A 12,799-nucleotide genomic window follows, 5' to 3' on the forward strand; every position below is an offset into this window, starting at 1 on the left:
TATTAATTCTAAGGATAAAGAGGTCCCAGGGCAAGAACCCAAGATTGAAAGGATTAATTCCCTAAGCGTCCCATCACTACTGGGGACAAAGCACACACTCACATAACATCCTCCTGAACAAAGGCAGGGAAACTGAGAGGAACAATCTGCTGACCAGCCTTGGATACAGTGAGAATCAAAGGAGGCCCCAGCATTTTGTAAGCCCTTCCCTAAGTCCACAGGCCCAACATGCCACATTGTCACACCCTGTAGAAATGACATCTGGGAGAGAGGATGCTCAATCAGCCCTACGTCCCCTCCTTGGCCCTCTGCTGCAGGGAAGCTGGCAGATCCAGAACGACCTCAGGTTTGGAGCCAAGGCTGCGTGTCCCTCAGCTGCACAGGCCTGCCCTGCTGGAGGGAAGGCTGTGCAGTATGGAGGACGGCTCCGGAGCACTCCAGTCCCAGACTGAGATCCAGGTTCTGCCACATGGTGACCAATCCTGGGTACTGGCTTAGCCCTGCCTTGTCTGAGCTTTCTGCTCACAGAGGACGAGAGACAAAGCCAGCCTTCCCAGGGCTGACGCAAAGCCAAACCAAAGGGTGAGAGCTGCCTTTTAGGACGGACTACACGCATAAGGTCACAAGGCCTCCCAAGAGTAAGTCCTGAGTTGAAGCGTCTCCTCCAGAGAGGCCAGAGGGCATCCCAGAAGCCTTGCTCTCACAATTAGAAGGATATAATTCTGGTAGTGAGTTGACAGTTCTGCTACAAAGTTGTCCTGCAATACTTGGGCTCCAAACCTTAAATAAAGGATGATGATGCTGAAAAAGAGGGGCAGAGACAGCACGTGAGAACGAAGCAGCGTCCAAGGACACTCAGGCTCCAGTCACCACGTTTCTGCAGGGAAACTTCTGTGCGCATGCGCACGCACACGCACGCACACACGCACTTATCTCCAGCTTCTTGTTCCGGTCTCAGATCTAGGAGGGCTCGGCCTCTGGCCAGCCGTGGGGATAGAATAAGCAAAGCCGGGCTCTCTCGACAGCCCCCGAACTGCGACCCACCCCCGCCGACCCCCTGCCAACAGCCACCCCGTTTAATGAGACCAACACTCAGTTCCCTGGCGTCCCAGCTCAAAACCCTCCGGGGGCTTCTCACCACTGAGAAGAACCTGGACTCCTCTGAGAGCCTGCGGGGCCCACTGTGACCTCCAGAGGCTGCCCACCACCCCAGCCTCCTGCAGTGCTGCTGAGTTGACCCCTGCCAAGGCCCTTCCCACCTCAGGTGGCTCTCAACTTTTCACTCCCCTTCCACCTGCTCACTCATCCCCACCCTGTCACCTAGAGCAGCCACCTCCTCTGCCATCCTCCCATCTCTCTGGGTTGTCTGCATGGGCCCCTGGGCCACTCATTCCCTTGGCCCTCACCTGCCTTCCTCTGCCATGAAGGAGAGGGGCAGGCACCTGACCCCCTCAGAACCCAGCTGAGAAAGAGCAAAGGCATACAACTCCTCGGAGAGAGCGGCACAGGAAGAAGAGAGGAGCTCCCTGTCCGTGGACTGGGCGGCCAAGGGTGACAGTGTAAGGAGTCACAGAGACTGAATGGGCTGGTACTTAAAACATGCCTGCTCGCTCTCTTCATGTGAACTCAGATGCCTAAGGGCAGCTGAACTCACACTTGGTGGCAAGTGGATTTGGTGCCCCCAGTCCTCACCCTCAGCAAGGCTGGGCTCCCCAGAGCCAGTTTGGAAACCTGGTTAAGGCCAGCCCCACGGGGGCCCTATGTGGCTCCCATCCAGGAAAAGGCCAACCTCCAAACAGAAACGCAGATCACTGGATTTCTCTCCTCTCTGAATCTTGATTTTAGGACAGAGACAAACTAAACAACAACGACTATCTGGAACTTATTCAAAGAAACAACTTCTCCTGCATGGGACAGGGAGACCTCCAAGCACGGCCCTTCTCCCCAGTACAGCGGCTACTCCTGCCCGGCTCCTGCCCCCGAGGGACCTGGGTGCTGCTCCTCAGATCTGTGGTGCTAACTCATGCTTGAGCCCTGTCTCGCTGTACCGCAAGTGCCAGGGCCTGGGGTGCTCCTCTTGTCACCTGGCAGGCTACACACCGGCAGGTGTCAGAGCAAGGGGGCTGAGTGTGCTGTGGTCGATGTGCTGCATCCCCTCCTCGCTGACAACAAAACTCGGGCCTCTGACCTGATGAACATATATGGCCAGAACAATGCCACAGAGGGAGACAGCAGCCACTCAAGAAGGAGGGATAAAACTCAGTGTGACTGTTCAAGAAACAGTCTTACCTAATGACAAGCACTACAAAGGTCAACGCCGTCAAAAACTTTAATCTGAGATCTGAAAAAGAAAGCAATACTCCAATTAGCAAATTCCACTCTCATCTCATAGATCTCAAAAAGAAAGTCACCCCTCAAGAAGGCCCCTCGCCCGCCAGGGCCTTACAGCCTGGGGAGCTCTGCAGCTAGTAGGGCCAGCGGCTTCTAGTGAGCCACACTACCTCTCTGGTGGAACCAACTGGGGAAGGACCCATGATCAGGCAACTTCAACTGGGCCCCGGTGGAGGATCCATGCCTTGGGACCAGGCTGCTCTCCCACCCCACGGCTCCCTGTGCTGGCTTCCACCCCAAACACCTCCCTCCAAACGGCCAGTCACCCGCTCAGGCCTCCTGCAGCCCCAAGACTCCCTCAGGTGTGCCCCTCACTTGGGACCCAGTGGTCCCTGAAGTGGAGCTCACCCACGTAAGGCATGTGGCGGAGCTCAGAGCACGCCCGCACCACCAGGAACAGGAGGTACGAGATGTACACGGCTGCCACCACCAGGAAGAAGACCTTCATTCCCTGGAAAACAAGAAATGCGCTTGGTGACGCTGCCTGGGCTGCCCCTTGCAGCACACCTAGGAGGGACCTGGAGGGACCACTCCCAGACGCAGTAGGGCAGGGACACCACTGATGGCCTCTCTCTGGGTGGGGCAGCCCTGCCCTGCTCATGAGGATGGAGGCTCACGCCCACCACCACCCAGCGCTGCACCCTGAGGGTCCTCAGCAGGTCTCAGCTGCTCTGGACCTTGGCTGTCCCACCTGTGACACGGAGGGCTGAGTGGGACGCCCCAGAAGGCCTCTGGGGAGGGTGTGCACTTAGGCAGCCCTGCTACAGGCAGCCCTCCCCTCGAGGGTGAAGTTGTGGCCAGTGGCTGGAGGGAAGGCCACTGCCTCTGGCCAGGGCCCGGCTCCAGGGTCGACAATGTCCCCCCGTCACTGAGCCCTCCTCCCACAAGTCCTGGGCTCCCCTCGGTGCGGATGCCCACCCCTTCCTGCCTCCCCGTGCCAGAATTCCCCTCTCGTGGCCATGTTCTGAGGAGCTGGACTGCAGGTAGGGACCAGTTCTGTTTTGCCCAGAGGGACCTGTGTGGCTTTGGTCTCGGTCTACTCTCAGCTACCAAAGAGAAGGGTGCCTACACAGCTGTCTCTACCCCCGACCCAGCACCTCCGACTTCTACTGTGTCCCTAGGAACAGATGGACCCTCGCAGTGGCTCTCCCCACCGTCTGGATGGGAAAGGAGGACCAGGCAGGGGCCTCAGCTGCAGCCTTCCCAGAGCCCTGCCGGGCCAAGCTCCACGTTCCCATCTCAGGGCGGACTCCATCATCACCCTGCTTTACGGACGAGAAGGGAAGCCAGGAAGGACGGAGCCCTTGCTCCCGCGCCATCTGGGGAGCCTGGTGCACTGGTCCTGATACGGGTCCCGGGCCACAGAGCCAGCTCTGCTGCCCTTCACCTCCCTTATGTACACGATGAGAAAACGGTGCCGACGAAAGCTGAGGCCAGGCCGACAAAACGCTGCGTCCCTTTCTCCACGTCTGGGAGCTTCATCCTCCAACAGCCTGTCACCAGGCTCTGTCAGAGTCTGCCTCTGAGACAAGCAAAGCAGCTCCCTCTTCGATGCTCCTTCCATGACCACCCCCACAACTAGAAAACCTCCTCCAAGGCCCTGGCCCTTCAGAAGGCCTGGCCTTACGGCTCCCCATGGCCACTGCCTTTCCCAGCCCAGCCCTGAGCGAGCCCTGTCCTGTCTGCCTGCGCCCGGACCCTCGTCCCCAAGGGGCAGCCACAGCAGTGTGGAACAGTGGTCCTCTTCCCCAGCCCAGAACACCCCTCCCTCCTCTCCAGCTCTGTGGCACTACGGTGTCGCTCACTGGGCCTCGGCTGGGGAACCTGCGGGAATCCTCCCACCTGTGGGCACGCAATGCTGTCGCCACTCCCCAGAGGAGCTGACGACCGGCATTCGCGCTACTTCCCGGGCACGTGTGGTCTCGAAGCAGTTCCACTTTTCAGCACGTGGTCACCCACCGCTCTTCCACCTGCGCCTCAGTCATTCCCACAAAGCACCACTGATGTCACCTCTCGCAACAGCAGCTCTGCAAGGCCGCCCAGCAAGCGCTACGGGTCAAGCAAGCCAGACGCGGCTCTGCGCTGGAGCCACATTGCTCATTTCTATGATCAGGGGACTCTGGGAAGTGGCCCTGGGCACGGGCCTTGTGAGAGAAAGCTGTGGCCTGTTCAGAGTGGGAAGAGCCCCGGGCGGCAGCAGTGCGACACAGGTAACTGACGTTCACTGTGACGTGCCTGACCACACTGCCTACTCGTGGAAACCTCCAAGAGCAACACGCCAAGGACAGTCTCTGTTATTCTAGAATTTTACATGACCTCTGTGTCCTGGCTCTTCAACCAGAAACCAAAGACTGGGAGTAGCAGTTTTAAAAGCTTATTTTTTATATTATTCACTTTCTCCAAATATTCTACTCCTGAACTTTGACAGTCCTTCCCAAAGAGCCAGTAAGCAAGAGCACATCAACAGTATGATTTAAGTCATAAAATTCAGCCATTTCATAAATGACATTTTTAACTCCTTAGGCTTCATTAACAATCCTTACCTGAAAGTTTCCGGTGTCAACTCGATACTGGTACATTGGGTCATGTAATTCATTAACTCTAAAAAATGATGTTTAAAAATATAGATTATAAATAAGCTCTTCTTTTTATCTTATGATTTTTTTTCATTTGGCTGTTTGTTTTTACTTATTAACATAAACTATTTGCTATCAACAATGAAGGATTTTTAAAAAGCAATCCTAAATTCAAGAGGAATCCTAAATTGTGTGTTTCACCTTGAAAAAGCACTCAATACTACTAACTGTCTCCAGTAAGGTGATGTGCAGTAAGTTTTATTACCAAAAAGCCCTATGCCGCGTCTCCTGTAAGCTTAAGAGCTATTTTTGACAACATACATGGACATCATGAAACAGGTGAAGACACAAGGAAAGCAAAAAAGGTAAATATAAATTTCCATGAGATTTCTTTTCAAAATGAAAATGGCAGGTGAGCTGAGGGGGAAGCAGAGGCAGGGAGGTAGAGCAGATGGGCTGAAGTCACAAAATGAGGCCCGCCAGCGGCAAAGCCATGCCCCTGCCAGGAAAGTCCTCTGGGGAGTCAGGCCTGCACACAGGCTTCTGCCAGGGTGGCATTTATAGCAGGACAACGACACTAACGAGGATAACCTAGAGCTCGTGTAAGGACTGGATGCCAAAAATGCCAGCCAGAGCAGAAGCCCACAGATCTGCTGGACAGTGGCGAGCCAGGAGCCAGCTGGAGCATCACCCATCAGTGAAGTCCTGTCTCTCTACAGGAGAAATCTAAACTGACTCAGTCTTTTCCATTTTCCATCTCAGACTGACAGATTCAGGTCTACTATGTCTCCGTAAGCCACTAGAGCAGAAATGAACTTCTCAGTTCCAGTCATTTGACCACCTGGGAAACACAGGGAGATGATCCTTTTCTGGAAGAGCCCACAAAGTACAGCCAGACCAAGACCTACCCACCTCTGCCAGTGCTCCTCAGGACCAACACTCCACACTGAATAGAATTACTCACGTTTGCCATATTCCTAGTGTAACAGAAGCCAACCACAAAAGTCCCACAATGAAGAATTTAGGCAAATAGAAAGTCAAACACTTTCTTTCTCCCTAAAAAGAAAAAAAAGTATGAAATAGAATAATTTTAACAAAGCGCTCACTCTCACAGAGCATATGAGATCAGATACCCAAACCACTCAACATGACCCGCCTTCTGTTGATCAGTACGAGGCTGAGGAAGCTTCTGTGGCTACCCTCGCTTGAAGGACTGCCATCAGAATACGGAAGGAAGGGCAGGTCTTCCCGATGGCTTACCTGGACCCGTATTCCGTGGTACACACACAGCCAGAAGAGCAGCAAGGCACACAGGAACACAGACTGGAAGAGATCGTCCAGCATCCCTGGGAACCAGCTGTTCACCAGGAAGGAGAGGGGGAAGAACGGGTCTGGAAGGCCAAAGACAGAAATGGTGAAGGCAACAGGCTGCCGGCACCCTTGCCAGATCAGATCTCTTTCCCCCGCTCGGAGCCAAAAGAAAGGTAGCGAACCAAGGGCCATTTTGTTTTCAAAACACCTAAAAGCCATGAACAGATGGCGGCAGTGCTCCCGACAGAGAGCCGTCTGGCCTGCATCAGCTCCTCCCGCAGGCCTGGGGACTCTAAGCGCAGCAGCTCAGGGAGTAAACGCTCTCTGGAGCGGCAATGCGGGAGACAGCCATGTGGGCAGCTTCCGCCAAGCTCCAGGGCTGCTGCGCCTGCAGCTCCGCCAAGGCTTAACACCGGAGCAGCCGCTGTTGGCTGAAGACCCAGGCATCTGCCGCGGCCTGTGCGACATGGTGTCTGGGGGGCGGGAGCGTGCTTCTACACGCTTCTCCAGGGCTCCCCACAGGTGCTGCTGGGGACTCTGGGACCAGGCCACCTCCAAGACATCTGCCAGCTTTAAATGTGAGGGCGAGTTCCAAGAGGAAAACAGCACCTACCGTTGTACAGCAGCAGCAGCGGCAGGAGGACAGACATCCACTTCTGCTCGATGCCCCAGTCTCTCATGGAGAACTTGCGCAGGGAATGCGCAAACAGGCACTGCAAGCCAAGCGAGGCCTGTGACCGTATGCCCACAGCCTCCCTACCAGGTGCGCCTCCCATCAGAGGCCTGGGCGCCAGGCCAGGATCTGCCAGGTGAAGCCCTGGTCGAGTTGACCACTGAGGACCCGGAGGCCATCAATGACCACTGCTGCACAGGGGCCACTGGCCATTCTCACAGGGACAGGGGAGAAGGAACAGGGCAGCTATCAATTCTCTGTGGAAGGAGAGGACGCTGACCCCTCGCCTCCACCTGGACAGGCTGCTTCTGTCAGGCCTGTTCCCAGACGGCAGCTGGCAGGACTCTTTGGGGCACAGGCACATCTGTGGACCCTTCCAGGAAGCCACACACCCAGGAAGGGAAGTTTTTACAGATGGCATCTGCTTCCAAAGAGGGTACTGGGCTCCCCAAGGACAGGTCAAGAGAGTAAGACTTGTGCCCACTGTCGGTGGGGCAGTATAAACCGCTTTAAGACATCATGCTACTCGTGACATGTAGGCCGGAAGTTTGTGAGGTTTTCTGATCGGACACAAGCCAGTCATCCTAGCGATCTGGATTTCCCTCAGCCCAGGTTATCTGACGAGAGCCAGGCCCAGTCTCTTTTTGTGGAGCACACTTAGGGCCTCAAGTGCCAGTCTTTGGCCTGAGATTTGGCAGATTCCAGGTACCAGGCAGCCCTCAAGAAACAGTGAGAGTTTCTGACAGACCAGATGCAAATGCCAGTCCCCTTCATTTAGGAAGTTCTCCAGGGGCAGCCCTGGGAGTCCCTGAGGCCCAGGCTTGGCACAAGTACCGCAGACCCAGCTCCTGGCCCATGCTAGGGCCCGGGCCTGCCTCCAGCCACTTCTCCCGTGCCGGTCAGATGCCTGTACCCTGCTCTTCACAGTGAGTCTGCAAAATACCAACTGTGCTAGAGGGCAGCTGAGGGGTTGCCACTGTAAAGAGTGACACATCTCCTGACTGTCCCTCCCTCCAAGTCAGCATCAGGGCCATCAGCTAATGAGGGAAGAATGCTGCCCCTGGGGCAATTGGTCACTAAATGCACTCACTTCCTCTTCCTCAACTTCTCAGTCCTCATTTGGGGCACCCTTGTGTTCCTAGGGGCCAGCTTGTTCCCCCAAAGTGAATGGATATTTGTGGGACACACATCTGGCCTCTGAATAAGCCAAAGCCTACACTTCCCAAGCTACTTCTCTATAACCTTGTTCCTCAAAAGCCCACTTTTCCACATATGAAAACACAGGCATGCTGTGTTGAACAGGAGTGTTTCGTTGGCAATGTTCACTGTGCAACGATGAACAATTACTTGGAAATCAGTGATCGGCAACAGCCATCACACTGCACAGAAGTCCTTACTAAACACCACCATGTCTGTCTCGGCAGAGACAGAGCCTGCTGGAGGGCGAGTAGCCTGCTCTCTGATATCATAACTGCACAAACTAGCCTCGTCCTGGTTAGGACTTGGCCACAGTCCACCAGGCAGATGGTACTCACCGTGACGATGAAGGTGAGCACCACGAAGACAAAGCGGAACCAAATTTCCAACTTGGAAAATGCTGGGTCGTAAGTCTTCCACTGAAATGGAAAGTGGGAAAATGACACGAAAACCAAAGACACCTAAGAGGAAACATCCTCGCTGCCACTAGGGTCACCTCCAGAAGCGAGGCTCCAGGTGAGCAGTGCTCTCTCCTTATGTTTTACTACACGTTGCTAAACCTTAACATTTGGTACTTTTATACTAAGAACACAGACGACTCTGGCAGATAAACTTTCTAGATAATAGGAGCATTTGGATTTTAAATCTCATATCAAAACCAACCTTGTCAGTCTACTACAAAAAGTCATGTTTCCCATTAAAAGAAATAGGTTTCTATAAGATACACATGTGTCAGGATTTTCTAAAGAAGTCTAGGCATGTAACATGAAGCTGAAACAAGGAAAATCAGCTGCGGCTGTCCCTGCGCGAGTCCTTGCCCCTCCTGTGAGCAAAGGGCGCAGGCGCCACCTGCTGGCGGCAGGGCAGAAGGCAGGCAGCTCCTCCAGCCGGCACCAGCCAAATTCATAACCAGATCCAAGCAAAGCAACTGCCCTGGGTGGAGACGCCCCATCATTTTCATGTGTCTTCCTGCTGGGAACTCCTCCACGTGGGTGTCCCTCTGAGGGACCTGTCAACAAGACCTGAGAAGAATCGCCTGTGTGCTCCTCCAGCCATCCAGCCCAACAGCTTGACCTGCTGTGCATCTGTGCCCAGGCCTGAGAGGGGAGTTGAAGCCCAGAGAACAGGCCCTGGCCCCTCGAAGCAGACGCCAGTCTGCCAGCAGTGCTGGTCTCGCAAGTAGGGCCAGAGGAAGGGTGAAGGCGGAGGGCTCCGAGGGCAGCAGGAGCAGCAGAGGCAGCCTGTGGGGGCTGCCAGGCAGGCTCTGACCCGGTTCTGTGGAATCCACCCTGAGGTCTGTGTAGTTCTGTGTTATATTCCTAGCCCAACATATAGTTTTGAAAGTGAAAAGTAAAATAAATACAGAAAATAAAGCCAAAGATCCTCAGAAAAACCTCAAGCTGTAGACACTGAGATCTTGAGCCCTGTGCTCTACACACTTGCTTTCACAACAAGGTCCCTCTGGCGTCACAAAGCCATCTTTGTCCTCTCAGAGCTGCGCTGGCCTGCGACACCGTGCAGTCACACTGGGAACAAGCACCCACTTCTTGCCCTGAGTTTCTCCCTCAGTTCCTCCAGGCCCGTGGCCTCAGTCGCCAACCCCCAGGCAACACCCACTCGCAGTACGTGCCAGCACCCAGGCTGAGCCCCGCGCAGCCGCAGGATAAGTGAGAAAATGCAATTAGCAAAACTGTCTCCCAGAGCTGGCCTGCTCCTCCAGCAGAAAGCAGATGTCTTCTTGTGTCCTCGGAGTCCTCTGAATGCGAAAGCCACGGGCACCCACGGGGTGAGGCGTCAGGGAGCCACGGGTCAGGCCCAGCAACCTGAGCAGCCCCAAGCAAAATTCCTGGAATGGGACCCAGTCCTCAGGGTCACAGTGCACATTTCCAGGGCTTTAGAGGCCACAGGAAAGGCGCGGCAGAACCCGCGTAACCAGGCACCGCCTGCTGCCGGCCCTCAGCTGACGTGGGAGCCAGCAGACCACCCCAGAGGGAGGGCTGAAGGGCCCAGAGTGGGCTGCTCTCTTCGTCTCATCCCCGGGTCGAGGGTGATGGCTTAGGAAGGAAAAGGAGGGAAGAGACATGGTGTGCTGCCCACAGAGCGTCACTGCAAGGTGCTCAATGAGGGAAACGCCTGGCTTGACTGTGATACTGGTGCTAAGGAACACGGGGCGGGGGTGGGGGGACGCGGAGAACCACAAAGCTCAAGAGAAAGGGCAGGAGGGTGAGGGAAGTGGTCAGAAGCCTGCGGCTCAGGTGCAGACTGACCGTGCGCAGGAGGCACTGCCTTGTGAGTGCAGCACCCCCACCGCCTTACCCACGGCCTTGCTTTCCACATCTCAGGTGCCCACTGCCAATCACAGCCCAGATGGAAAACTCTAGAAAGAAACGATTCCTAAGGCTTATACTGTGTGCTGCTCTGAATGTTGTGGTGAAGTCTCCCACTGTCCTGCTTCGCTGTGCTTGGAGTGTAAATTATCCCTGTCCAGGTGTCCACCCTGCAGTGTATGTATAACAGGAAACAACCAAGCAAAATGTGGTCTACAATGAAATATTTTTCAGCAAGAACAAACAATGGAATGGAGCACAGATACCCTCAACAACCCCGATGAACCTCGAGCACGCCATGCTCAGAGAACAGCTAGTCACGAAAGACCACATGTTGAACAAACCTTGTCACATCAAAGTCCAGGCCAGACAAACCCAGGGTCAGAAGAAGATCAGTGGCTGCCGGGGGCTGTGAGGATGGGCTGTGGGAATGACTGCCGACAGGTCTCACGGGGCAGTGGTGATACTTTGAATTCACAGCTGTGAATGTCCTAAAAACAACTGAACCACACACTTTACAAGGGTAAATTTTATGATCTGTGAATTGTACCTCAATAAAGCTGTTATTTAAAAAGAAAATGTAAGCTGGGTACGGTGGCACACGCCTGTAATCCCAGCAACTCTAGAGGCTGAGGCAGGAGGATCACAAGTTCAAAGCCAGCCCCATCAACTTAGACCTGTCTTAAAACATTAAAAAGGCTGGGGATGTGGCTCAGTAGTAAAGCACCCTTGGGTGCAATATCAATGCCAAAAAGAAAATGTACCCATTAGGAGCTTCACTTAACATGCGTAACGCTACGAGGTGGCTGTCTTACAGAAAGGAAACTGAGACTCAACAGTTGAACTAGTCAGTGACGGAGCCGGGGTCTGAAGCAGTTCTCTGTCCCGGCTGAAGCCCTGACTCCTAATCGCTCTGCTGGTTGTATTGACTTGGAATGAGTGAAGGAGCAGCAAGCAGGTTTCAGCCGGACGCAGAAGCGCCACGCCCTCCCCTCACTGGACATTCCGGCAGGGCCTGAAGACCACGGACGACGGCGAGCAGGGAGTCCTGCCTTCGTAAGTGGGCAAGTAACCTTCAACTGAACACTGGGACACTATTTTAAATCTCACAGCACCCACGGTCTTTGTAATTTCTGTGGTCTCTTTAAGCTATTCTTGATTCGTGTACTTAGAAATTGTGGTTTCTTGTCCAACACAACCTTCGTGGACCTCGTGATGGTTTCACTCACTCAACAAAGGAGCCCCAGAAGCAGCGGGGCCAGCCGTGTACTCACCGTGAAGTTCATCTCCTTGACGAGCTGCTTCAGGTGCTCGAATCCCACCGTTACCGTGTACTGCGTATAATTCAGGTAGCCGAGGTGAGCCACAATGATCTCGTCACACTTCTGCAAACACAAGGAAGATCTGTGTCATTAAAGCGAGTGAGGAGGACTCGCCCACCAACTGACCCACAAGTAGCATGACTCGCAGGACACATCCCAGAACTCGCCAAAAGCTGGGAGTCAGATGCCAGCCCAGACGGTTCCTAAAAAGAAGGGGCCGAATGGGTGTATTTGGAAACAATATAGGATTTACACGAACTGGAACTGTCCTGCTTTGCATGACTGAAAATACGTCACCTATGTTAACCAAGCAACACCTGACGTCCCTGAAGGCACCACGGCACAGGGACCTGCAGGCCGAGAGTAGATGGGACGCTGCAGACTCGCTCGTCCTGGCCCCCTTCTGAAATCACGTACCCACACAGTGGTGACACCTAGCCCTCCCGTTTCAGCCTGCCATTCGCTACCCAGAGTCCCTCCCAGCCCACCCTGCAGCACAGGAGAAGGCTGCATGACAGCTCCAGGTGGATTCTGGGGAGGCTTAATGGTCTGCCAAGAGCCCCGTGCTCCTGCCATTCAGGGTTAGGGACGGGTCTCCTCTATTTTGCTGTCCCTTCGGAAGTAGCAAGCAGGATGAGCCTTCGCCCTGAGAACAGGGCGTACCATGCTCACTGGCCAGGTTCACAAGTCAGGGACTCCTGCAGCTCTCCCCCAGCCCTGCCACGTGGGCCAGCAGGCCCTTGACCACCACTCGATCATCTGAGCAGATGTGCTCTCCCTGTGCCACCGTCCAGAGCCTCTGTGGCTTTCCAGGTGGCACCTCACGTTGCTGTGCTCTGAACAGGGCCGTCAGTCCTATAGTTAGCTGTTCAGCCTCCACTGTCTGAAGACAGGGTAGGAAAAAGGACCCAGGTTTTACATAAGCTGCCTTAGAAAGAAGAGAGGGAGGCTGGGTGCAGTGGCCTTGCCTGCAATCCCGGAAACTTGGGAGGCTGAGACAGG

At 54.6% G+C, this 12,799-nt stretch overlaps 1 protein-coding gene across 3 annotated transcripts in view; it reads right to left on the minus strand.

Annotated features, from left to right (window-relative positions):
• TMEM181 (transmembrane protein 181) overlaps positions 1-12,799 on the minus strand; it is a 48,784-nt gene that overhangs the window by 2,535 nt on the left and 33,450 nt on the right. For all 3 annotated transcript variants that reach the window (XM_079146774.1, XM_079146775.1, XM_079146776.1), the window contains exons 6-14: positions 11,750-11,860; positions 8,487-8,567; positions 6,892-6,991; positions 6,228-6,358; positions 5,932-6,023; positions 4,935-4,992; positions 2,740-2,842; positions 2,290-2,341; positions 719-801 (exon numbers count right to left, since the gene is read on the minus strand). In XM_079146774.1, coding sequence (XP_079002900.1) covers positions 719-801; positions 2,290-2,341; positions 2,740-2,842; positions 4,935-4,992; positions 5,932-6,023; positions 6,228-6,358; positions 6,892-6,991; positions 8,487-8,567; positions 11,750-11,860 — 811 coding nt within the window. The remainder of the gene's footprint in view (positions 1-718; positions 802-2,289; positions 2,342-2,739; positions 2,843-4,934; positions 4,993-5,931; positions 6,024-6,227; positions 6,359-6,891; positions 6,992-8,486; positions 8,568-11,749; positions 11,861-12,799) is intronic.

The sequence above is a fragment of the Sciurus vulgaris genome, assembly GCF_902686455.1.
Source record: "Sciurus vulgaris genome assembly, chromosome: 7".
Classification (NCBI taxonomy): Eukaryota; Metazoa; Chordata; class Mammalia; order Rodentia; family Sciuridae; genus Sciurus; species Sciurus vulgaris.